The 26,267-nt window shown below is 42.6% G+C and overlaps 1 protein-coding gene across 7 annotated transcripts in view; it reads right to left on the bottom strand.

Annotated features, from left to right (window-relative positions):
• Positions 1 to 26,267, bottom strand: part of SLC44A5 (solute carrier family 44 member 5) — a 205,636-nt gene that overhangs the window by 25,475 nt on the left and 153,894 nt on the right. For all 7 annotated transcript variants that reach the window (XM_075131729.1, XM_048860855.2, XM_048860857.2 and 4 more), the window contains 10 exons: positions 21,453 to 21,537; positions 18,736 to 18,820; positions 13,796 to 13,924; positions 10,935 to 10,995; positions 9,625 to 9,748; positions 8,178 to 8,261; positions 6,477 to 6,589; positions 5,734 to 5,865; positions 3,762 to 3,861; positions 469 to 561 (listed from right to left, as the gene is read on the bottom strand). In XM_075131729.1, the coding sequence (XP_074987830.1) occupies positions 469 to 561; positions 3,762 to 3,861; positions 5,734 to 5,865; positions 6,477 to 6,589; positions 8,178 to 8,261; positions 9,625 to 9,748; positions 10,935 to 10,995; positions 13,796 to 13,924; positions 18,736 to 18,820; positions 21,453 to 21,537 (1,006 nt within the window). The remainder of the gene's footprint in view (positions 1 to 468; positions 562 to 3,761; positions 3,862 to 5,733; positions 5,866 to 6,476; positions 6,590 to 8,177; positions 8,262 to 9,624; positions 9,749 to 10,934; positions 10,996 to 13,795; positions 13,925 to 18,735; positions 18,821 to 21,452; positions 21,538 to 26,267) is intronic.

The following is a 26,267-nucleotide window of genomic DNA, read 5'->3' as shown; positions in this document are numbered from 1 at the left end:
AAACACACTAACACACCTGTGTGTAAACATCACTGCCATCCCCAGTTCTGCCTCTCACCAGCCACTTTGGGAGAAGCACGCACACTTGGGAGAAGGCAGAAGAAAAGTGCATTTATTTATTCCTTGTGTAAATAGTCAGGCACATAGGGTGGGTGTGAAGTATGTCTCCAGGTGATGATGTCTGTGAGAAATACAATCTGTTGGTGTTAGTCTTCTTCAGAGTCTCCTAAGAAAGCACAAAGGGATTTCAATACTGCAAAGTGTGGGTTTCCACAGTGGCTTCATCCCACATCTGCTATCAAGAGAAGAGCCTTAGCGGAAACAGTTGTGTAAGGATTTTGGCTCTACCTCTAATGTACTGCTCATTGAGAGTGAAGGCCGATGTGAGCATTTACACAGTTGTTTGGTGAGCTGTTCAGATATTACCAAGATAATGAGGTACAAATATTTAGACATATAGAAGGATACACAGCTGTCACTGCCCAATAGGAAATGCAGATTGCAATGAGAACGAAGGTGATAATGGGGTAGAATAATGTGGACATTATGTAGCCAATAGCCCTACAAAGGAAACAAAATAGAGTTGAAATCTAGAACGATAACAAAACAAAAGTCACTTTTTATTAGCCCTTTAGTATTAACCCCTTGACTTCTCTCTTCACGGATACTGGTGGTGTCACCTAGCGCCAGGATCCCAGAGCACTACCAGTGCCATCTCCTTACTGCCTCGCTTCTGTCACCTTCTCATTTTGTCTCTTCTCCTCTCCCTCTTTCATCTGACTGCCCTGCTCAAATCTCTGCAGTATTCTGTTCCCAGTCTCCTTCTTTCCGCTGATTTTGCCCTCCCTGGTCCTACCCCTGCTACCTTCCTTCAATCCCGGATCATAAACCCATTCTGCTCCCACATCCCCAGAGCTGCTGTCTGCCTCAGACACTGCCCCTCCCACCACCTGTTTTCTCCATGTCCCCAAACTACTCAACTCCTAGACCCGCTCTTTCCCTTTGGCCCCTGCCTATCCTAGAACTCCCCTATACATCCTTCCTCCTGCCTTCCTTCCTAGTGCTCACAGATCCAGTCTGCTCCGGGACCTTCTGCTCTACTGAGCATTGCATGCTCTAGACCCTTGACATTCTACTTCTCTCTTGAGTCACAGTCCATTTTGCTTCTTCACCATTGTAATGTATTTATTAGGGGAGGAGGGTGTGCGTGCTTTAGTAGCTGACAAACCAGGCACTAGTCCCAGTGAGTAAAAGGTGTGGTCAGAGTGTGGACACTGGTAACTAGGAACTTGAGTGTTCTAATCCCTGCTCTGACAATGATTCCCTCTGTGGCATTAAATACATTACTTAAGCCATCAGTGCCTCTCTAGAAAACGACTGCACTTATCTCACAGGGGAATAATGAGTTCTTAGATACTGCGGTGATGGGATAGGAAATAATTGTACAGGCAGCTCACTGCATGTTGTCTAAAGCATGTGGATTGATTACATGGCTCTCCCATTTTCCTTTACATTCCCCCAATCCACCTCATCCCATTCCTTCTGAACCTCTCCTTCCAGCAGTTCCCTGACGCGCTCCTCTGACCATTCCACTCTCCCTTCTCCCTCTGCTTTTTCTTCCCCCAATTCCCATTGTGCTTCTCCCCTAACTTGTTCACTCCTGCTGCCAGCTGCCTTCCAGGAGCCAGTTCCCAGAAAGTAAATGAAAGACAAATTTACTCCACTCCTGCTGTTAAACAAGACGACCCTGGGGATAAATTAACCTATCTTGTGTGACAACAAGGTCAATGGCAACATTCTAGTAGTGTTTTCTTATTGCCAAATCATACCTGGATCTACAGGCACAATAAGCGCATTATGAGTCATACAGACATGCATGATTTTATGCTATTTAAGAAATAATCACAAATCAGTAGTTTTCAGCAGTTAATGAGAGGCTTGTTAGTTAACAGTGAAGCCACAGACAGTTTACTCTAACAAACTGCTTGTTAACTATGCTATCAATGGATTCCAAACAGCTGATTACTATTATAAATTTTAATTTTACTGAAAGAATAGTTGAACTGTACTGAAAAAAATGATTTGATTCCCAGTCATTAGCAACTTATTTTCCATCATCCTGAATACAGGGCATGGTCTGTTAGGTGTACCGTCATTACTTACAGTGTTTCACCTCATGCATTAAACATGAGTGTAAAAGTATTGCCCTCAAGTGACCTTTCAGTGTAGCTAAAAAACTAGAGGATGTTATTACCTCCCAGCAGGAAGTTTATGAAATTTCTGAAGTGTTTCTATCTGTCACATTTTTGAATAAAAGTGTCTTAGTGTGTAAAATGTTTCTGAATTATAATGTACAGGATCCAAAGGATAGAGTGCAGTGCTGCCAAAACTGACTGCTATTTCCTGCATACATAGCTGTAGAATGGGAAATAAGTGGGTTAATTATGGAACTTTAGCTTTCCCTAATTCCACAAAAGACTCCCTAAGTCCTGATACTACAGGCACTGGGATGCCAAGGAATGTAAAAGAAAAATCAGGGAAGGGAAGTGGTCACAATTCATATTCATATTCGGCACTGCTCTGATGAGTTTGGTAGCACTGTGACTACCAACCACCTACTAGCTCTCTATACTAAATTCTGTTCTTGTGTAGCCCACCACTTGACCCAAAAATCTGTCCTCATTTACACTGGCATTACTCCATCAAAGTCAATTGGTGCAACAGAGAGAATTTGATGCACTGTGTTTAATAGAAGGACCAAGTAAATGCAGGAAAGTTATAAATTGCAACCTGGAAACTGCCTGTGAGATTGTTAAAAGGAAGACGTGTTAACTACTCTATTACTGCACATCATAATATCACTGACACTAATTCATCTGAGCAAAAACTGAAATCAATAAGTATAACACACCTGGATCTGAAGGCAAAATTTGACCCTTGTTAGTTACTTTTTTCACCATATAACAGTCAGCTAAGTTGCAGGGTGGATCTAAGCCTTCCGAATGGATTATATCAAGCTCCCCACCCCACACACCCCACTCTAAAAAATACGGTTAAACCCCTCACAGTAACCATCCCAATGTTTCAAGGAGACATTTAAAAGATATTTACTCTCAAATGGTACTTTCTCTGCATAATCAAATTTTTGGGATTTTCAAAAGTGCCTCAATCAACAGGACTGGGCTCCTAAGTCACTGCGACACTTTTGAAAATCCTACTGCTAGCTGCCAATGAGACTTGACCCTATATACAATGGATGCTGAGGTCTTGATCCTACAAGCTCTTGTCTGGTGCACATTAGGTTTTTATGCTCCCTTTGCAAGTATGAAAGGAAGCTCCATGTTGGCACAAGCAAGATTCAACACTAGATGTAGTCCTCTGTGCTGAATGAACATATCTTTGAAGACCTTTGTATGTCTGCTACCTTAAAATGTGAAGAGGTGGGGGCAGAGAATAGGTGTGTCTGAGAATAGAAAGACTTGCGTGTACTCCCTCAGCATGCAAATTATGTGCCTAGTTACACATTCTCCTATGAGCCCCTCCTACTGCTACTAGGCAGGAGTAACCTAGCAGTCATAAAGCTACACTCTCATTCATGCAGGATCAGCCAGCCCTGCACTTCCTGGATTGTTTAGCACTTTTCCCCTTGTGCTTTTATCCACCGTATTCTGCCCCAGGCAGTGCAGGATCAAGTCCCAACAGAATACAACAAGGAGGGTATTACAATTTTTTAAAAAAATCAATAAATCAGAGAAACATACCTACTCCCTTCCTGCAAGAGTGCAATAGCAATCCGGATCCGATTCCTCAGGAAGATCAGCATCAGTATGATGAAGACTTCCACAATACAAAGTATTATCACTGCAAGCAAGAAAATTAAACTAACCAAAAATCAAACCAACATGCTGCCTTTCTACATTGGTGGTTTCCCACTTGTACTTTACAATCCTGGTCATGAATGCCAAGAAACTCTATGTTAGAACATGGTTGCTCTCTCTCTGACTGCAATGGCTAACTTTCAATCCCCATTTAATACATTCTTGGGAAATCCCACAGAAGTTGCTAGCCTTGACAGATGACATTAGTGTTTGTAATTTACAAAGGAAAGTGGAGCATTGCAACGTCAGACAGTTCACAGATATAATCATCTATTTAAAAACATATGTCTGTAGCACTTAGCATAAAATATCATTTATCCTTAATGCACTCCATTAAAGTAAACTTCGGCTATTCAGAAACAAGCATTTTTCAATGGTTATACTATATTGCTGCTAATTTGTAGTCTCTTGACATAGGAAAAAGAATAAAACATAGATGGACATTCAGCCTTTTAATTAAGAGAGCTTGATTCTGATCTCCCTTACATTGGTGTCATGCAGAAGTAATTCCATTGAAGTCAACGGCCCAGTTTTATACAGGGCAAGCCAGCATCTCAGTGAGGTACAAGGAGGGAATAGGGACACATGGTACAACACTAATATTCTCTATGGGCATTACTTTAAAGAGATTCACCTCAGCAACATGTGGTGAGTGGCCCCCATTAGCTCACTGACCCAGACATGCAGGTAAACAGAGACACAGCACATAGGTTTTATGCAGCAGACTGCAGCTTTGTTAAATCAGCTTAACAATGGGGTCAATGGTACCGCAAGCCCTAGCAGGCAAAGCAAGGATCCAATGTGGGAGGACATAACATTATGCCAAAGCCACAAAACTTGGAGTCAGGGAGGTAAGGGAGACAGTGCCTAAATCACCCCTGGTATCCAGACAGTTAATGAGATCCCCTATCATCCCTCTGGCTCAAGGACATGAGAGCAGAGATGGGAAATGCCTCAGTCTACACTAGACCTAAGAGACCACCCCTACCCCAGCAAGACAAAACTTTGGCCAGCAGATGCCAGAGTCCTGTGCTTATGTTTAGCCCAGGAGATACCCCACGCTTGACACTGATCACAAAGCTACAACACCATAAATGCTGTGCCCACCAAACCAGGCTTCCCGTATGCTGTGAGGAAGTTAAAAAAAAAAAAATCTTTCTTGGATCAGCCAATTTTGTCCAGAGGAAAAATTATTTCCCATGAGGGCTGATCTGCCTAGGCCCACAGCATGCAGGAACCCCAGTTCTGCTACCTTCAGGCCCCAATAACTCCCAAAGGGAGGGTGTTGCTTGGGCACTTGCCAATGGGGGTGGAGTGCAGCTGACCAATCATAGTCAGCCACCTCTCCTAAACTGGCCAGTCATGCAGACAATGGCCCACTCGACCCTCATCTACCACTTCACCCCTTCCTCCCTTTAAACTGCATGTGGTACCCATACAGAAGGAATGATACATGGATGGATGGGGAAAGGCAAATCCCCTCTCCCCTGCAACCTGGCCAGAATCCCAGCGAGTGTCTTGCTCTCTGCTAATCAAGTCAAACCCTTCTCCCTCACCACCACCAATAAGACAAAGGGGGACATCATAACAAGAGTGGTATTCTACCAGTTGTGCGTGTTTTCCGCATTTGTTAGTAGTTTGATTAGACCAACTTCTAGGCCAGATAAACTAGTAATCCTGAAAATGGCACAATATAATAAAAAACCTTCACTGCTCTGAGATCCCAGAAATATATATAAAGGAAGATATTTGTTCAGCATCTGTAAAAAGGAGTACTTCATAGGTGGCACAAAACAGCTGATGATTCGTTCTCCTGGTTAAGCATTTACAGAGAGTAATTTTAAAAGGCACTTACTAAATGCTAACCATGTTTGCCTCAGCTGCAGGTACACTCTGAAGTCAGTCTGGAAGCCAATATCATAGATCGTGAGGTCAGATCCAGGTGTCCCCTGAAGATGATCATACTCCCAGTAACAATGCCAGATACCTTTAGAAAAATAAACCAGTAAGAGCTGAGTGTTTCTGAAGAGTCTGTAAACATGAATGAGCCTTCGGTTTTTTTGCCTTCAACATGCCATACAGGCAAAAACTACAGGTGATCATGAGACTCGTGGCTTATAAACCCACATGAACAAAAAAGAAATCATGGTGCAAATACAGAAAGCCTAATCCAGCCAGCACTTACACATGGGTGAGTAGCCCCAAGGCAGTACACCTGGTGGTAAACGCTTGCAAGTTCAGGGCCACAGTAGAAGTTTCTTTAAAGAAAAAAACCCTCAAGACCCTGTCAAACCTACACAATATTTCACCTGATTAAGTTATTTAATTGGCAGTAATTCATAGAATCATAGAATATCAGGATTGGAAGGGACCTCAGGAGGTCATCTAGTCCAACCCCCTGCTCAAAGCAGGACCAATCCCCAATTTTTTCCCCAAATCCCTAAATGGCCTCCTCAAGGATTGAATTTACAACCCTGGGCTTAGCAGGCCAATGCTCAAACCACTGAGCTATCCACAGATTTCCTTGTACAAACATCAACAGTAAGAACAAAATCTCTCAGCAGTTCTTCGTTAGAGAGTGTAGGAGCTATCACCTACCATATCCTATAATTCCAATCACGCCAAGGATGAAAATCCAGAAGAGGACCCCTGCTGTGAACCTCAGGAGCACAAGGAAGAGCAGGCTGACAATCATTGCAATGAACAGACCACTGGAAAGACAGGAGACATGAACATAAGGGAAATAGGCATGAGCATCCCTCCTCCTTGCGCATTCTATTTACTACAAAAGGAGGGGCACTCTTTCACATGCTACAGAATGACAGGTCTAAAATTTTATTCCAAACTCCTTCTGAAAGTCTAATGAGTGGGTGAGTGTTTTAAAGTTTGGATACCATCAACTATTGGAAACCAGTCTGTTGGGCGATAAGTTTCTAGGCAGTATGATTACATTTCATAGACACATTTATAAATGATGGGCCAGCTCCTTAGCTGGTGTAAACTGGCATAGCTTCATTGCAGTGACTGTGCTGATTTACACCAGCTGAGGTTCTGAGTCAGTGATGTCTTCAGGCTGTGGATAGGCAAGAGTAGAGAAGTGTCAAACTGGAAAGATGTGTACATGTGTGGTTAGTTTAATTGAGGTTCTTAAATAAGAACATCCTTTTTAAAAAGGGATAGGGATTTTGAATTTGAGAATAAAACACTTCCCTTTCTATCCTTCCAAACAAGTCATGTGTAGTGCATCGGAGCTGGGAAGAAAATGTGCACTAAAAAGAAAGAAGATAAAAGCTGACATTGGCAGTGACCTATCAGCAGTGCAACTGGGAAAAAACAGCTATCCAGTGAGTATCTTCCTTTAGCCTACTCAAATCAGTGGTAAGGCAGTATGAATTCTGGTTTCATTCGCAGCATGCAAGTCACAGAGGAAAAAAAAATAAACAATGATGGCTGTGTAAACCCTTTACCCGCACACAGGTATCTGAGTGTACAGCCAGAGGAGATAACAGCCAGTCTCCTCTTACATATATTCCCAACATGCAGTCAAGTGGGACACACCAGTAAAATATTTCATTTTGTGATGACTTTAGTAGAAGCCGAAACAAAATAAATGATTACGAACCCTGGACTTTGAAGATATACCCACTGAAATACAAAATCCATAACCATTAATTTAGAGTTTATTTAGTGATTGCTCTCTGAAATGTCCCCACTCACCTAGCTGGTTATCAAAGATGTGAGACTGATCAGACTCAGGACCACATGACTGTGATGGGTAAGCCATCTCTTTGGGCTTGTAAACCTAACAACTGTGCAGCAGACAGTGAAAAGGAAAGAGCTACAGCTTGCTTTGGAGATCTCTTCCCCATAACCTGCACGAGGCATTCATAAAGCTCCTCTCTGCCCTGCGTGGTTACTTCCTTTCCAAAATTCACCAGATGACATCTCCTGCTTTCTCACTGAATGGTTCATCATTCAAAAATTTCCTCCTCAAAAATAGCTGGACTATTTGGAGGTTGGGGCCCTGATTTCTGTATGTGGTAAAATGCCCAAATCTCTTGTAGATCTGCCACAGGCTGATGTGAGGCTGTAGTTATAGATAACATAGCAGCATAAAGGATTAGCCTCACATTGTGTATAAGATCTATGAAAAGTGCATGATACAAGTATGTGATAAGAGGAGACTCTTGGAGTTTAACAGTAGGATATCAGACGTACACATAAATGAATAGTTCTTCTCCATTCATACCTGGGAAGGTACAAAGTATAGGAGCCAGGAATATCTGTAAATAAACTTACATTAAAATCCAATGCCAGGAACTGGCATAGTCTTCAAAAATTTTCATCCCAACTGATCTTGCATCAAGGACATTATTGATACCACTTAAGCAATACAGAAAAAAAGTTTAGTTTATATGGGATACTACAGATCTTATTTAAGCAGCAAATAGGTCGTTAATGTACTAACAAAATATAAGTTATGCCACAAAGCATTTTTAGAACATGCCTCTATTTGTAGCATTTGTTTTTTTAAGCAAAACAGAGTTTGAAATGTCATTGCCAGTAATAAAGTTACATTACAATGCTGTAGCTCAGGTTTTGTGCATAAACAAACATCAGTTACAGTAATATTTGATTGGGAAGGAAATTCCACTGAGGGTGGAAGGCCCCCCAAACTGTTAACATTCGTACAGCTCTAGGAAAAAGAATATAATAAAAAGCTCTAAATAACATTAGTATCAGCAGACGCAATAACTTATTACATCACAAAAATGTCATCAGCTGGTAGTAAGATCTGCCGTAAACCCCCAGAAGCCATACAATAGTGGTTCCAATGTTACCAGTACCAAAGACGAAAAACAAAACAAAACAAAAAAAACGCATAGCAAACAGTAAAACAATAACCTGCCCATAGGGGAATTTTTTTTCCTAACCCTAGAATAGTTGCCAACATTAAAACATTTTCCTAGGACAATGCTAGGAAGAAATAAAGCTAGGGCTTTATGATAGCTGGGGACAGCTGGAGTAGGGGGCTTGATAAACTGTGGGGTCTGGAGTCAGCATTGGTGAGGCAAGAGAGGGGGCATTGCTAGGTTTGAGGGAAAGGAAAGGGGGTGCCCCCTGGTCCCAGTCTGAATGGGGACTTGATGGAGGTTGGAGAAGCTGCTCTGAAAGTTCCCTCTTCTCCTAGCTCAGGCCCGGCATGGGAGATGCTAGTTTTTTACCTGGAGAGGTTTGATAGATTCCCACATGCTACCAGTCCCACATCATTGGCTAGGATACCCACTCCTTGGGACAGGTATTAAAAACCAGAGAGCAGACCTTCAGCTGGTGTAAACTGTCATAGCTCCATTGGTGTCAATGAGTATCTGCTCCCAGGACTGTTGGCAGGGATAGCCTTGGTGAGTGGTTTGTCTCCTCAAGCATTAGGATTTATACTCCTTGCTCTGTTTGAAGCTAACCTTCCACAGAGAGAACTAATAAAATAACAAAACTAAGCTGACAATCAGCCACAAACAACACACCTCCAAATTAAATGGAAAAGCACTCTTTAAAAAAAATCCTTTGCTAGTTTCCTCATATAGAATTTTAAAAGCACTTCATTACAATGTCTCACTTGGTTAATTTCAGTCATTTGCTACAACTGATTTTGATTTCTTTTCTACCTATACATTAATTCATTGACCCGGAACATACACAAAAGGTATCACATAAATGAAAAGCACGAGAGGAAGGAAGAACCTACTTTGCAGCTTCCCTGAGATCAGTTACATTTCTTGTTTTCCCTCTTCCATCTTTGAATGTCGTCTGATTTGCCACCGTCAAAATCCCATTCTTCGTGGAGAAGTCAGGAAAGCATCTTTTAAGAACTGTTAAGTAATGAAAACCGTGGGTAAAAACATATGTTTATTTATCATCAAACTCCACTTTAAAATTATGGGGTTTTGCCATCAAGTTCGTGATTTGCTGTGTGTAAATCATTTCAGATCGGTAGTGAGGCCCAGATCCACAAAGGTATTCCGTCACCTAAACACCAGATCTAGGTGCCTAAGTCCCAGTTTTAGGCACCATTGCAATCCAAAAAATCCCCTCTTGCCTGCTGCTTAACCTTGTAGCCTATACTCATTTAGCACCTAAATTTGCATTGTAAAAGTTCCTTCCCTGCCTAAATTTCTGCCTCTGGCCATGCACACTGCTATCTCCCTGTAGGTGTCCAGACACCTATCTTCCACCTAAGCCCCAGCACAATCCACAAATCAGGTAAAGGTACACCCCCCCCCCCCAGCCTATCTCACCCTGGGGGCCCAGTGTGCTCAGAGGCCATCGACCAGACCAGAGAAGGAGGTGGTGGTGCCGCTATCACTGCCCACACCATAACTTCTAGCCCAGAGGTTAGGGCACTCACCTGGGAGGCCCAGGTTCAATTCCCACAGCAGCATGAGGGGAGGAAAGGATTTGAACAGGGATCAGAAAAATGCTTTGACTACTCAGCTAAGCAATATTCTGATGTGGGGCTCTCTCTCAGTCTCTCCTGTTGATGCTGTTCCATAGTGGCTAAATAATTAAACACTCCTTGGAACAAGGGGACTCTGGGATTAGCACTAGAACGCAGTGTATGTATTCAGAGACACAATGCTCCCTTTTTACCCTGCAGAACCTGTAGAGCTATAGAAGGTTAGATCCTAATTAGACTCATCTAAACTCCAAATACAGGGCCATATTATGCCCTTACTGTAGCTATGCTGTTAACCAAAGACAATAGGGTTGCTTGCCCACGTGCATAATTTAGTCTGCAGAGTCCTCATTACTGGGGATGACTCATGAGGCAGAAAGAACCCAGCTTGACCTGATCTCAGGTTGAGTTTTCACAGCTGGAAGATAGAAAAAACCATCTTTATACTTTTATACAGCGTAACATTGATTTGGCCGTTACTGACAGTCAATGCAGAGCCTCATCATGACAACACCAGGATCTCCTTTCAGAGTGAAGCTGCACGTTAACAACATACACACCAATCCTCTGCTGAGACATGTGCAAAAAGTATAACTACTCACAAGGCCTGCTTGGAATGATCATTGAAGGGCAATCTTCATCACGGATCACTTGAGCAACAGACTAAAGAAAATAAACCCAAAAAGAGGAATTGGAGAATACAATGCAGAACAAATAAAACCCACTCAATCTGAGAAATCTTTACAATCAAGAAAATGTCCCATTTTCCCTCATTTGTGTCTTAATCTTTTGGCATGATTTGACTGGTGCATCTGCCTGACACTCACAGGATGAAAGCAAGAGACCTAACCATCCTTGGACAGTCATGGATCAGGAATAAAATATGCTTCTGGCTTTTCGAATGGTAATAAGATAAAAACAGAAGGCATCAGACCTGCCTATCAACTAATGGTGCTTCGGCAGGTGTTTTTGTCTCTCATAGAAAAAAAAGTTTGTTATAACAGAATTAGTACATTTAACTCCAGGCTGATGTTAAGAGTTGCTAGGTGCTCTTATTGTGGGAGGAATATTAAGGTATGTTCAAATGCAAACCCATGGTATTTCAAAATGGTCGTCTTATTGCAAAGCTGGAGTAATTCCCTGGCTAAAAAAATTGAGTGAGAAGCTGCAGGTGACTTACTACAGCGCCTGCTGATTCAGACATAAAACTCTCTAGGATGAAGGGGAAATTGTTAGTACTAATCTGAGCTCTCCTTCTCCACTGTGGATCATTGCAGCCTAAACCTATATACTGGAGAAAACTGACTTCTCTGGGTACATTTAAACTGCAATGCAAGCCCAAGCTTAGAGTCAGGCTTGAGCCCAAATCCCGCATTCAGTCTACACACAAATCTATCAGTCTCAGGCTCAGACCTACGGTCTTAAGACCCTGTTGAGGAGGAGGGGCCAAGCCCAGTCAAGCCAGGACCCAGAGTTTGACCCCTTTTACTTTGCAGTATAGATTCAGCCCACCCCCAACCCCAGGTCCTGGGAGTCTGCCAAAAGTATCCCACAATGTCATGGACCAACTTCCTTTCTCCTCTCTATCCCAAGAATCTTCAACTGACTTCAGTGAAAATGGATGAAACCCCCGCTCCACTTGGTGCACTGCAGGTTGGTGAGTCAGCGTTAACCCTTCCATCCACTTCTGACGAGCGAGCTGCAATCACGCCATCGGAAAGCCTTCTGTGCTTGCAACAGAGGCTGAACAGAAACAGCCTTTTGCATAGCACATTGCTTTATGGTCACAGGAGCACAGCCAGATTTTGGTAAATCTCTGATGAGAGGCCAGCACAACAGTGGGCGTTTGTAAGAGTACCAGGAACGATCATGCATACCAGCAAAGAAACTGGCACTGTAGCAACTTTACTGCACTAGTGATCAGTGCATGGACTGGACTGAGTGGCTCAAACCTGAGTACGGGAAAACCAGGGACCAGAACTGCACCTCGGGCAACTCACCAAAATCATGCCTATTTTATGAGGAGTTGGACCAGGTGCTGGGCACTGCTCTGAGCATGGAGCCAACGGTGGTGCATGATGACCTGGTCAGACAGGATGGCTGATGGGGACTGATGGAAGCCAGCAGCAGGTGCTGAGTGAGGACAGTAAAGTCTGTTCCTGAAACCAGCCCCAGAAGAGGTTTTGGAGCTGGAGCAGCAGCACATCCTGGGCCCCATACTCGGAGAAGGTGCTTGATGCCCCGCTCCGACAAACAGCCCACTGCAGAGCATGCACCAGACACAGAAGGGACAGAAGCTGTCCCTGAGCGAAGTGAGTTTCTGGCTCCATTTTAATTTTATTAATACAGTAATAGGAGGAATTTCCATTCTATGAACCAGTGCAAAAATTACTGGATGTCACGGCTACGAGCATGCATCCTGCTAATGGCAGATTGTATGCCAGTAGCTTGACTCCCATTCAGTCCATTTCAATTAGAGACAGTCCATAGGTGACAAAATCAATTGTGCCAAATTCAACTTGGGTTTGAATTTTTGTCCAGAAACATGCCGGGGGCAGAGGAGGAAAGCTGTGAAGTTCTGTGTGTTTGCTTGCAGCCATAACAGGGTAAGCCATGTGGAAGCTGACTCAGGATCCTACTGATTCCCTCATGGATTCTGACTCAATCCTGGGTGCTGATAGCTGCAAACTTTTCTTGAAGCAGGAATTCCAGACAGGTAGTCACATTTCAGGGCAGGACATATTTTCCAGGGCTATCTTGGTAGCCAGCTAGCCCACTCCACTCATACATGTGCTGTTCAGTCACTATACATTTGAATGCTTTGGCTGCATCCACTGTGTTTCCAATGGGATTTCAATCTGCCAAAAGCACATTCAGCAACCATTCTAAACCTGCTGACAGTGTAATTAAACCATCTTTTCCAAAGTGGACAGTGCACCATGGTCAAAGGGCTAGAGCGGCACATTTTGGGAGGGTGCTAGGGAGTCTGGTATACGCATGGTTTGACTCAGGTCTGTGCAGTGGAGTGTGGATGCCAGAGCCATAGGTTTACGCCCAAGTTGGAAAATTCTTAAGGTAGGGTTAACAGTCAGTGTAGATGTTCAAGCCCTGGGATCTCTAAACCAGGGTCAGCTGACTTGAGTCCCACAAATCCTGGGCTTACACTGCAATGTAGACATACCCTATAGCACCAAAATCCACAGCATGGAAGTCTGCAGTTATTTTCCACTGAACTGAGCCTTCAGTAATCGCTTAAAGATTTGTGGATTTTGTCTGGTTAGCAGATCTTAACTCTTGACAATCTCAGAGCTGAAATACACTTACAGAAGAGCTCCTCTTTGAGATAATTTGGCATAGCTCCATTGATTTTGATGGAGTTAGACCGATTTATGCACACTAAGGATCATCTATTGTTAAAAGCAGAATGTATCCCATCTACATTTATGTATGTATATATACGCACCTTCCAAGGCTTATTAAAACCAGGTTTGCAGAACTGCCTGTAGTACTCCCAATAACTTTTGTTATGTCTGTAGGAACCTTGCATGTCTATGTATGTTGCAAACCTGTCTGGGCACTTTGAGACACAAAGCTGTAAGGAAAGAAAAAATGCATAACGATACACTGGAAAAAAACAAAACAAAAGACAAACAACCTCTCCCCCCCCCAAACAACCCACTCATTCTATCAAAACAGCAAAACAAAAAAATGGCCATCTATAAAAGTGCCCTGTTTTATCAGATTGTCTGGAGCAATGCTTACTGTAGCATTTAGAAAGGGACAGTCATTTGTCTATTGCTAGAATCTCTAGATAAACACTTTTTAAAGCTTTTGATCGACCATTTCAAATCTCTCCTCAAGTTCTGGATCTCTCAACTGCTCTGCCTCCATGTGTCTTGGTGGTCTCCATACATTCTGATATACATGTACAGTTTTAAGTTTGTTTTTTAAAAATTTTTATTGAACATACACAGGAAAAAATCCTCAAAAAGGCCTTGATCTAACCCCCTAAGCTCAGACAGCTGTGTACATGAATATGCTGGTGTGGCAGCACAAGACGTGGCACGACACAAGACACAAGACACTGGCCAAATGAAGGGGGCATTTGTACTAAATTAAAGCTGTAAATTGCCCTTTACCCATGTCAGAGTTCCCACAGGTATCAAACAAGTCAGGTGCACATGCCAAGGGCAAAATTCACATCTCCCCAACTAAAGCCAAAGTAAGCAAGATGTGTGTGAGAAACTGTCAAGGTTCCTCCCCCACTCTGAACTCTAGGGTACAGATGTGGGGACCTGCATGAAAAACCTCCTAAGCTTATCTTTACCAGCTTAGGTCAAAACTTCCCCAAGGTACAAAATATTACACCCGTTATCCTTGGACTGGCCGCTACCACCACCAAACTAATACTGGTTACTGGGGAAGAGCTGTTTGGACGCGTCTTTCCCCCCAAAATACTTCCCAAAACCTTGCACCCCACTTCCTGGACAAGGTTTGGTAAAAAGCCTCACCAATTTGCCTAGGTGACTACAGACCCAGAGCCTTGGATCTTAAGAACAATGAACAATCCTCCCAACACTTGCACCCCCCCTTTCCTGGGAAATGTTGGATAAAAAGCCTCACCAATTTGCATAGGTGACCACAGACCCAAACCCTTGGATCTGAGAACAATGAAAAAGCATTCAGTTTTTTACAAGAAGACTTTTAATAAAAAATAGAAGTAAATAGAAATAAAGAAATCCCCCCTGTAAAATCAGGATGGTAGATATCTTACAGGGTAATTAGATTCAAAAACATAGAGAACCCCTCTAGGCAAAACCTTAAGTTACAAAAAAGATACACAGACAGAAATAGTTATTCTATTCAGCACAATTCTTTTCTCAGCCATTTAAAGAAATCATAATCTAACACATACCTAGCTAGATTACTTACTAAAAGTTCTAAGACTCCATTCCTGTTCTGTCCCTGGCAAGAGCAGCACACAGACAGACCCAGACCCTTTGTTTCTCTCCCTCCTCCCAGCTTTTGAAAGTATCTTGTCTCCTCATTGGTCATTTTGGTCAGGTGCCAGCGAGGTTACCTTTAGCTTCTTAACCCTTTACAGGTGAGAGGAGCTTTCCCCTGGCCAGGAGGGATTTCAAAGGGGTTTACCCTTCCCTTTATATTTATGACAGAAACTAAGAGCTGGGAGAAAGAAAAGGAGGACTAGTGGCACCTTAGAGACTAACCAATTTATTTGAGCGTGAGCTTTCGTGAGCCACAGCTCACTTCTGGGAATGACTGGATCCACCCACGGGTAGGCTGCTGTTCAGATTCATGTATGGAGTAGTGGTTGCTGCTCCAGCACACACTCTGAGCAGGGCCTTCCTGACCACTGGGTCCATGATTATGCCCTGCCCTCCTCAATGTTCCCGTGAGCCCACCACTGTAGCATAGAATGGCTGCAGAGAGACTGCACCCCCTGCAAAGCTACCCTCTGTGGACCCTTCCTCTTTAGAGGCTTGTCATAGAAGGAAGTTAATTTCCCCTAAAGGGCATAGCATACAAGTGCCCTAAGCAATTATTTCACATCATGAACATGTGAGGGAATGTCCATTGAAAGGGATCTTATGCCATAGGCCCGGACCTGGTGGGTGCAAGAGTCTAGTGGACAAGCCATGGATCAGGGAATGAGGGAATTTGAATTCTATCCTTGTTCGGACAATGAATCGCTGTCTGCACATCTGTCATAAATATAAAGGGAAGGGTAAACCCCTTTGAAATCCCTCCTGGCCAGGGGAAAGCTCCTCTCACCTGTAAAGGGTTAAGAAGTTAAAGGTAACCTTGCTGGCACCTGACCAAAATGACCAATGAGGAGACAAGATACTTTCAAAAGCTGGGAGGAGGGAGAGAAACAAAGGGTCTGTGTCTGTCTGTACTTTTCTTTTAGCCGGGGATAGACCAGGAATGGAGTCTTAGAACTTTTAGTAAGTAATCTAGCTAGGTATGTGTTAGATTATGATTTCTTTAAATGGCTGAGAAAAGGATTGTGCTGAATAGAATAACTATTTCTGTCTGTGTATCTTTTTTGTAACTTAAGGTTTTGCCTAGAGGGGTTCTCTATGTTTTTGAATCTAATTACCCTGTAAGATATCTACCATCCTGATTTTACAGGGGGGATTTCTTTATTTCTATTTACTTCTATTTTTATTAAAAGTCTTCTTGTAAGAAACTGAATGCTTTTTCATTGTTCTCAGATCCAAGGGGTTGGGTCTGTGGTCACCTATGCAAATTGGTGAGGCTTTTTATCCAACATTTCCCAGGAAAGGGGGGGGGGTGCAAGTGTTGGGAGGATTGTTCATTGTTCTTAAGATCCAAGGCTCTGGGTCTGTAGTCACGCACGCAAATTGGTGAGGCTTTTTACCAAACCTTGTCCAGGAAGTGGGGTGCAAGGTTTTGGGAAGTATTTGGGGGGGAAGGACGCGTCCAAACAGCTCTTCCCCAGTAACCAGTATTAGTTTGGTGGTGGTAGCGGCCAGTCCAAGGACAACGGGTGGAATATTTTGTACCTTGGGGAAGTTTTGACCTAAGCTGGTCAAGATAAGCTTAGGAGGTTTTTCATGCAGGTCCCCACATCTGTACCCTAGAGTTCAGAGTGGGGGAGGAACCTTGACAACATCACTTACTGTAACCTCAGTTTCCCCCTCTGTAAAACTTGCACTGATATTTGCTATGCATGGGTGTTGCAAGGCAACATTTAAACATGGTCTGTACAGGCCTCTAAAATCCATAGTACTGGCAAGGCCTGTCAGTGGCAGCAGAAGTAGGAACAGATCTCAGGACTGCGCTCACTCAGGTAAATGATCTGGCTTGGGAGACCACCACAACCTCCTCTAAAAGTCACAGTGTGAAGTATCAAGCCAAAGTGGTACTTCAGCATTTTCACAACAGCCGTTAAAACCTTTAATCTGAATTATCATCCAAAGACTAGAAAAGGTCAAAAACCGCTCCAGTTTCACAGATCTGTTGTGAACCTGAAAATAGATAAATTAAAACACAACCTGTTTGTGACGAATATTCCATCTTGCTTGCCTCACATTAGTGATTACTTGATTACAGCACGAGTCCCAATCCGAGAGTGCATTGCACAACAGCAGTAGCGTTGACCTATATATTTCTTAACATTATGCAGTGTTCCCTGTAACATAAGAGGCTGCCGCACAGTGTGCTAGGTAACAAAGTCAAGACCACAGCAGCACAAATCAACACAGAGATTCATTTAATATTCTACCAAAGTGACAGGACCAGACTATATTACTTGGTTTACACTAGAAATTAATGCTGGTGTAACTACATTGCTCAGGGATTTTCCACACCCCTGAGCAATGTAGTTATACTGACCTAATCCCCAGTGTAGACAGTGCTATGGCAACAGAAGGGCTTTTGCCATCGGCATAGCTACCTCTTGGGGAGGTGGAGTACCTACAATGATGTGAGAAGCTCTCCCATCTGCATAGGTAGCATCTTCACGAAGCGCTGCAGTGGCACAGCTGCAGTGCTGTAAGTGTTGACAAACCCTCAGTCTCTGTCTACACAAGCTATGTATGCCTCTCTTCTACTGGGACCTTCTGATCACCCCTTCTTGTCAACTGTTGAGAATAGGTCACTTCCACCTTAACTGAATTGGCTCGTTAGCACTGACCCCCGACTTGGTAAGACAACTCCCATCTTTTTGTGTGCTGTGTATTTATACCTTCCTATTGTATTTTCCACTCCATGCATCTGATGAAGTGGGTTTTAGCCCAAGAAAGCTTATGCCCAAATAAATGTGTTAGTCTCTAAGGTGCCACAAGGACTCCTCCTTGTTTTTGCCAAACCAAAGGGTTACTTAACATTAAACAATCACGTTGACCACTACCAATTCCTCAGAAGGCATGTAACATGTCTGGACAAACAAACACTATTGTCAGTAGTAAACAAGAAAATATGCATTTTTTTAAACATGGCTGGTTTGGAAAAATCTGTGTGCCAGTCAAAATGATTTTCTGAAATATGGCTATAATAACGTGCACTAACTACATTGCTGCACAGTCACTCGTGCTATATTCATGACGGACAATTAACCAAATCCAGTCACACTCACATTGGGAATTTTTTCAACCCTAAATCCAAAACAAACAGTTCTATGCATTTCTATTTATTTTCTCCTGCCCTTCGTTAACAATATACACTGAATCCACTACACTGTATACTCCACTACACATGTATACCACACTGTATACACGCTATACACACACTGCGCTTTACAATATGATCAAACTATATTCTACAAAATGCCACTAGTCGATCAAATAACTTCTATCAAGTTTTAAGCAGCAATAAGCAAGAGGCAGAGAGAATGTTTTCTCCCTGTATTTCACTTACCTGTGTTGTAGGGCACTGTAGGTTTATTAGCACTATTGGGCTGGCACATTTCAGAATGTTGAAGTAAAACAAAATGGTCTTGTTCCTATAGAGAAATAGGAATAAAAACCACTATTTTAATATGTACAGATGTTTATATACTATGTTTATGACCAATAGTACTTGCATGAAGTTACTACCAGCACACAGCAAGCTGTACCAGCTGACATTTTTATGTTAATCAGAAGGTGGCGCCAAAAATCAAACAAGAGTGTTTTGTTGCTCAAAACCTGAAGCAGCTGCCTGGGAAAACAGAAACACAGCACTTGAAAGGGATTCTCACAGACCCAAGTACTGGTCAGAAGTAAGGGCGAGATTGTGGCTGGCAGTGCATGAGGGGGAAGGGAAAAGAAGGGGAAAAAGCCTTCTGATCTTCACCCTTACGCCAGGGCCAGGCACAATGTGGTCAGGGCATGCAGCTACTGCAGTAGACTTGCATCAGCATTAGTGGAGAATAGAGCTGGTGGGAACATTTTCATTCCAATGTGGAATGAAAACAAATTTTGAAATCTCAAAAGTTGCTATGAAACGGAATTGTCGCCCTGCGGTCAGCTCTAGTGGAGACCTCCTCCAAGGGAGCAGGTATGGACAAGGCCATGGTCCCGCCCCCTCCACACTAGGCAGCAAAGTTAGCTGGGTGTGAGAGGACTGCATGCTGCAGCCTTGCAAAACGTAATGGCAAATCCCCTGCAGCATGCAATTCCAACAGATCCCCCATTGCAACACAGCTATCTCCCACCTCACTGCATGGCTTTAGCCTTCAAGGCCCACTCTGGCCCATAACACGTAAGTGTTGCAAACGGTAACTCCCTGTGCAATTGGGAGTAGCTCAACTGGCCTAACAGTTTAAAAGGTCAGGATGTTTTCACTCACACACGTTCAGTCATGTACTAGTTAAGGAAATAGTTACACACTCCTTGCAAATATAACTCCCAATCCTTAACTGTTATTTCTTCAAATCAACAGAGTAACATTTTGGGCTGAAATATCCCAGCTCTTTAAGAGTTCCCTGGGAGTATGTACCCTTTGTGAACTACTCAGCACAGCCCATGTCATTAACACATTGTTTTACTCTCATGTTGATGTGTTCGATGGCTGCTGACATTAACAGGAGACAACAAAGATTAAACGTGTATGGCAGAGGGAAGTGGCCACATAGCAACAGAGAAAGAGAGAGAACACACACAATGGACAACAGAAAATGGGGTGAATGCAAAAGAAGCCTTCTGCTTCCCCCAAGGGGCGGGAAGCCCCCAGCCACCAATGTCACTACCTGTTTCTGCTTACCTAAGCCCTACAGTGGGTCGTTTGTGTATACGTGTGAGAGAGAGAGTGAGAGTGTGTCCAGATCCTACTTCCCTACTGCTTTGCACAGGTCCACCGAAGGGTTGGCGCCCGGCCCAGTTGCCTCTCCTGATCCGCCAAGGACTCTGGGGCAATTCCTCCTGACAGTTCTGCCTCCCTGTGCAGGGGAAGGTGGAACTCTTCTGGCCACTTCTCTGCAGCTCTCTCCAGCTCCATGCAGGAATCTGCAAGAGCAAGTGGCACAGACTACCTCCAGACTTCTCCTCTGCTCCCTTCCCTGCCTTGGGAGGGGACACTATCTTGGGCGTTCCTCCACACCACTCCCTATCCCCATGCAAGGGGTCTGGTGGAAGCCCCTCTGGCTGTGGCTCTGGACACTTGCTTCCTCAGTTCCATCCCTGCAAGCTGAATGGGAAGAGGAAAAAGAGGCAGCAGAAGAGTTGTATCAGCTGTGGGCTTTTGGTTGCTGCTTGCATGGAACTGGATTTAATATCAGTTATAATTAAGTGAGGGGTGTTTTAATGCAGACTTTAGAAAAAGGAAAACCTTTCCTGTAATGTGGTTTCATGGCTCCAGCTTCGGTTTTCATAGAAGTAATGTTTCGACACATATAGCTCTTTTCATCTGCAAGTACCTCACAGATAGTAACAGATTAACTAACCCACGCAGCTCCCCAGATGAGCTAGGAATTGCCACCCACGTTTAAGAGACTGGAAAATAAAGTTGGGTTAAGACACTAGACCAAGGCCAAAGAGGGATTCAGCATCAGAGCTGTCTGTCTCCCAAACCTGAGCTCAGACCACACATCCTCTCTCTAGTAGCATAAAGACAGCAGGTAGCTAGCAGCAGACAGTGAGACCTTGCTCTTGTTATTTTCAGCTGCTGTTTGGTACTTAGCACCTGCTGAGCAGGAAATGCTGGTTTGTACAGAGTGAGAAGCAGTCTGCCATGCTTTTGGTTATTCCTCCCCAGAGATGAACATAATGATTTCTCAGAGGACATATTAGTTAAATATCCTAATTTGAGCAGTCAAAACCAGTGGCAGTTAATCAGAGTCTTCACCTCTTACAAAGACACTTTAAAATATGGCTCTCTTTGCACTTAATGGCACAAGCCATATTTTATAATAGTATTTTACTATTCAGTCTCCATACTATGCAAACAGCTGCATTACAGTAATAACTCAGGTCTAAATTTCCACTAATCAACTGAGCTTTTCAGAAACCTTAATTGGAATAAATACAGTAAGGTGGGGGTGGAGGTTGCTTCTTCTGAAGCCTTCCAATTGAATTCCCAGGAGGCAGAGGGCTGATGCCTCGTTTCTCATGTAAGCCTCATGAGAAATAAGCCAGATGATTGCTCTGAGTACTCACTCATTTATGGTGTCCTTCTGGCCACAGAACTGCCCATAGCTGTCAGTCGGATAGACCACCTTCCTGGGGTCACCATGTACCCAAGCTAAAAACATATAAAGAGAGAGACAGATCTTTTAACACCATATTCCAAGTGTCCAGCAGTAGCCTGCTAATAGTTCACTTTCTCTAGCAATTAAAATGCACCACCTGTCATGTACTATTTTAACCTCTCCCAATAGCTACTGAAGATAATTGATTTTCCTTAAACAGTAGATTTCTTAATGAAAAATTAAATAAAATATGGATGGATCAGTGAGACAGTAAAACATTTCTCTTTTTTCCTTCAAGACACACACGTCTGGGTGGTGGCCAGAATATGAGGTAATGCACTTAGAAAATAATGGTTATTAAAAGGAGAAAGAGGAGGCATTGCAAAAGCTTTGTTGGCTTAAAGCCACACTGTGCTATGGAGCTAAACCTCACAGACCAAACTGAGCCTTTGATTATACCCACAACCCCACTGAAACAAACGGGGTTACATGGGTGTGCGAAAAGGCAAGATTTGGTGATGACAATCTAGTGGACATCGAATCCCATTAAGAAGGGATGCAAACCCCCATTTCAGGATATAAAACCGTGTGCTCAGCCCTCAGCGCTGTGGCTGGCTATGCTGATTTGTTCAGTACATAGAAGCAGAGACACAACTGTACGAGTACAGAACCTCAGCCTGAACCGGAGGATGCTGCTTCTATTCCTTCCTCAACTTCAGGCGAGGATTTCTTGCTCCTGAAAAATCTCATTTTCTCAAACTGTTTATTTCCATTAGCACAATCCGTTCCCATTCAGGACCTAGTACACCACTAGGAAAATCATCATTAGTATAATTTTTTTCTAAGCTATAGAGGTCAGACCTGACTAATCTTCACAACTCTCCAGTAAGCTCTGAATAATTTTGACTGCCCTTAGCTATCACAATTTCTATCTATATCCTCCCCATAACAAAATAATCAGAACTTCACCTCACATTCTAAATATTACCTTACAAGTGCAGGATGGTGCCAGCATATTAGCCCACACAGTATGCCCTAGATCTGGCTTACTAATACAACTGCTGCAAAATGTGGATGGCTTTGGTTTTATTAACTGTGATCATTTCCTAGTCTTTTCTTTTCTCTAGAGCGTGTAGAGAAGGCAATAGCCATTACGATTATGTTTAGCCCCTAATTTCCACCTCTCAGAGTGTACACTGAATGTCAGAGGTCACTTTAGGCCCTGATCTATACAAATTACTTTGAACTTGTTTCTCTATAATTGCCCCACTTTTCTGTTGATTTTGTGGTGCTAAATTTAGTCACACTAGAAATTAAATCTTCCTTCAGGTCATTGCAGGGGCACTTAGATACAACGGTGATGGGTGGAATGGAGAGACAACCTCTGCAAATCACAGAACAGTAGATGTAATACTTATCCTTGCAGACTATGGGCTAGATCTGCAATATACCCTCCATTGACTTTAATATAGCTGCACCACTGTATACCAACTCAGAATTTGCTATGTATCTTTCACCCTAAATCGTTTTATTTTTCTGGCACTCTTGATTTCTGGATCTTATGCTAGTTTCTAAATTCATTTTAATATGTCTCAATTACACCATGTTTTCTAGTTTGTAAAATAATCTGCTAGTTGGTCTCAAATATTTTCTAGCCATTCAAATAAATTCTGTCTATTTTCTCCCTTATCTATTAAGACCTGGATTCTGCAATGTACAAAAATTCTGCACCGGTGAGAAGTCCCATTGACTTCACCCAGTAATGTTTAACCTAATCTATCAGACATGATCTTCCTTATATGAATCCATATAGTCAGTCTTTACTACATAAGATATATGTACATTTGGTTTATGAAATAATCTAAATTTTGAGTGAGTGGTCTGTTTCTGTGTTATATTGTATGCCTTCCTCCTAATATTTTCCTGCATCTCATGCAGTTAAAGGACAAGGCCAAATGGATCCGTTTCTCTGCTGACACCAAATGGGTTTAATCCCTTATTTGTATGCTCTTAGATGGATTTTCTTATCAACCTTTCCACCGCCAAAAATTACTTTATAAAAGTATTTGAAAATTACTAAAAGAAACCATTTGTTCCCTTCTTGACTATTTTCCCTCACACTAGCATAGCAGGAGGCAGCATGGATAAAGCCAGTCAAATCAGATTCAAAGTAGTGCTGAGATTTCAGTAGCAAAACTTCTTCTGCGTTGTATAGATAATTTGGAATTATCTGCTACTGCCAAAAATATCCCCTTCCTAGGTAGGATATTTTATCTGCAATTATTCCCCCCTCCACACACACACAAACACACACAATTGGAAAAAAAAAAGACAAAAATTGCAGTATAACTTTGCTAATCATCTCAGAACACCATTTACACACAGAGAAATCAACCCTCTCCCCATTGCTCAGCAAAGACCAGAGTGCTGTAAAGAGGCTGCCTGTGATATCAGGGACTGGGTGAAAGCCCAGAAGTCTACACAGCAATGAAACAGCCCCGCAGTCAACTGGCATAGGCCAGCCCACAGGTTTTTGTTTGCTGTGTAGACATATCCAGAATTTCCTGTGCCTAGTGGCCCATGAGGCAACCCATTTCCCCACTGCTGTCTGTCCAAAAGCAAAATGTTTGACTCCATCATAAATGGTCTCTGTGATGGCAGTTCGCTTTTTGACCATCCTGCAACAGATCATTCTTTGTCCTCCTTGCCATAAGGCCCTTTCTTACTTTTACAAAGCATTGATTCATAGATTCCAAGGCCAGATCACCATTGTGATCATCTATCCTGACCTCCTGTATAACACAGAATAGAGAACTTACCCCAAATAATTCCTAGAGCAGAGCTTTGACACAAATATCTGGTCCTGATTTAAAAATTTCCAGTAATGGAGAATCCACCACGATCCCTAGTAAATTGTTCCAATGGTTAATTACCCTTACTGTTAAAAATGTGCATCTTATTTCCAGTGTCAATTTTTCTAGCTTCAACTTCCAGCCACTGGATCATGTTGCACCTCTATGTGCTACAATGAAGAGACCATTATAAAATATTTCTTCTCCAGGCAGATGTTTATAAACTGTGATCAACTCACCCATACATGAGCTCCTTGAGTCTATCACTACATGCCTGTTCCCTCATCCTTCAATCCTCGTGGCTCTTCTCTTAACCATCTCTACTTTATCAAGATCCTTTTTGAATCGTGGACATGAGAACTGGACACAGTAGTCATCACAGTAGTGCCAAATATAGATGTAAAATAACCTCTCTATTTCTATGTGAGATTCCCATTTACGCATCCAAAGATTGCATCTTTTGGCCACAGTGTCATACTGGGAGCTCATGTTCAGCTGATTATCCACCACAACCCCCAAATCTTTTTCAAAGTCACTGTTTCCTAGGATAGAATCTCCTATCCTGTAAGCATGGCCTACATTTTTTGTTTCTAGTTGTATACGTTTATATTCAGCTGTATCAAAGCAGTTTTTTGCTTGCTTGAACCCAGCTAAGCAATCCAGAAGGCTCTGTATCAGTGACCTGTCCTCTTCATTATTTGCATCTCCCTATTTTTTGTGTCATCTGCAAATTTCATCAGTGAGAATTTTATGTCTTCTAATTAAGCTTGCAGATGACAAAAATTGGATACTTGTATGCACTGAAACATCATTGGCAATACAATTATATACAGATAAACAAAGTACATTTTGTTATGTATTATCCTTACTGTTTTATCATTTCTCATTATCCAATGCCCACTGAAGTCACTGGAATGACTCTCACTGGTTTCACTGGGTTTGGATTAGGCCCTTAACTCACTAATTCTCCAAATGTGATCCTTTGCAATGGGCTTCCTGGGCATTAGTGGGAATTAGTGAGGTACAAGTGCTGGACATTTTGCTCATACTTTTGTTTTTGTGAAGTATTCTGAACAGTATTTCCAGTTTTTGGGGACTCTTGTCCAGTTGCCTTCATCCAGTGGCCCATACCTACTGATTCTTGGTTGTAGCTTTCCTACAAGTCTGAGGCCTCAGTCATATTGAGGCACTAAACCAGTGTTGGATGAACCTAGTTTAAAAAATACGGTAAACGAGCTTTTCTATATCAACACTTGCTCTCATCCACTTTACTGGGATCAAAAGTGAGCCCCTTATCTAGAAAGCAGCTTTAGGGAACAGATTTATCTGGGTTTGCTGTAAAATTGGTTTCCTTTAGTTTGAAATCATATCTGTTAGGTGGAAGTAGGGAAAGTACATCTCAACTAATTTTCAGAGAGAAACCGAGAAGAATTGGTCTGTTATAGAGGATGGAGATTTAACATTTGATTAATATTGCAGCAGAAAATAGAAAAAAAACCCAACTATTACTTTCTTTGTGAGTTAGAACAATGTTGGGAAAAGAATCCCATAGGATAAATATTCCATTTCCTATCCTATTCAGTATAGAATTGTACATAAATCAGCAGCCTCCATTGACAGTGGAAGGTTATTATCATGATTAGCATCAAAGAGTAGTGTTTGAGTCTTATTTGTTGCAGTGCCCTACTGGTGACCAAATATCAAGTACTGAAAGTACAATGAAATGGAATCCAAGTATATAGAACTTTTATGCCAGCAAAAGGTTGTGCGTGGTCTGATGCTTGTAAAATCACTGTTTGAATGCTGGCATACACAGCTGGGCTGAAACAAATACATCAACCAACCCAGCTGAGTCAGCCGTCAGTGTAGCAGTGGGACAGCATATGACACAGGCAAAGCAGTTGACAGACAGGGATCCACAATTCAGGATG

The sequence above is a fragment of the Caretta caretta genome, chromosome 8 (assembly GCF_965140235.1).
Source record: "Caretta caretta isolate rCarCar2 chromosome 8, rCarCar1.hap1, whole genome shotgun sequence".
In the NCBI taxonomy this organism is placed as follows: domain Eukaryota; kingdom Metazoa; phylum Chordata; order Testudines; family Cheloniidae; genus Caretta; species Caretta caretta.
This window is presented reverse-complemented; position numbering and strand designations above follow the sequence as displayed.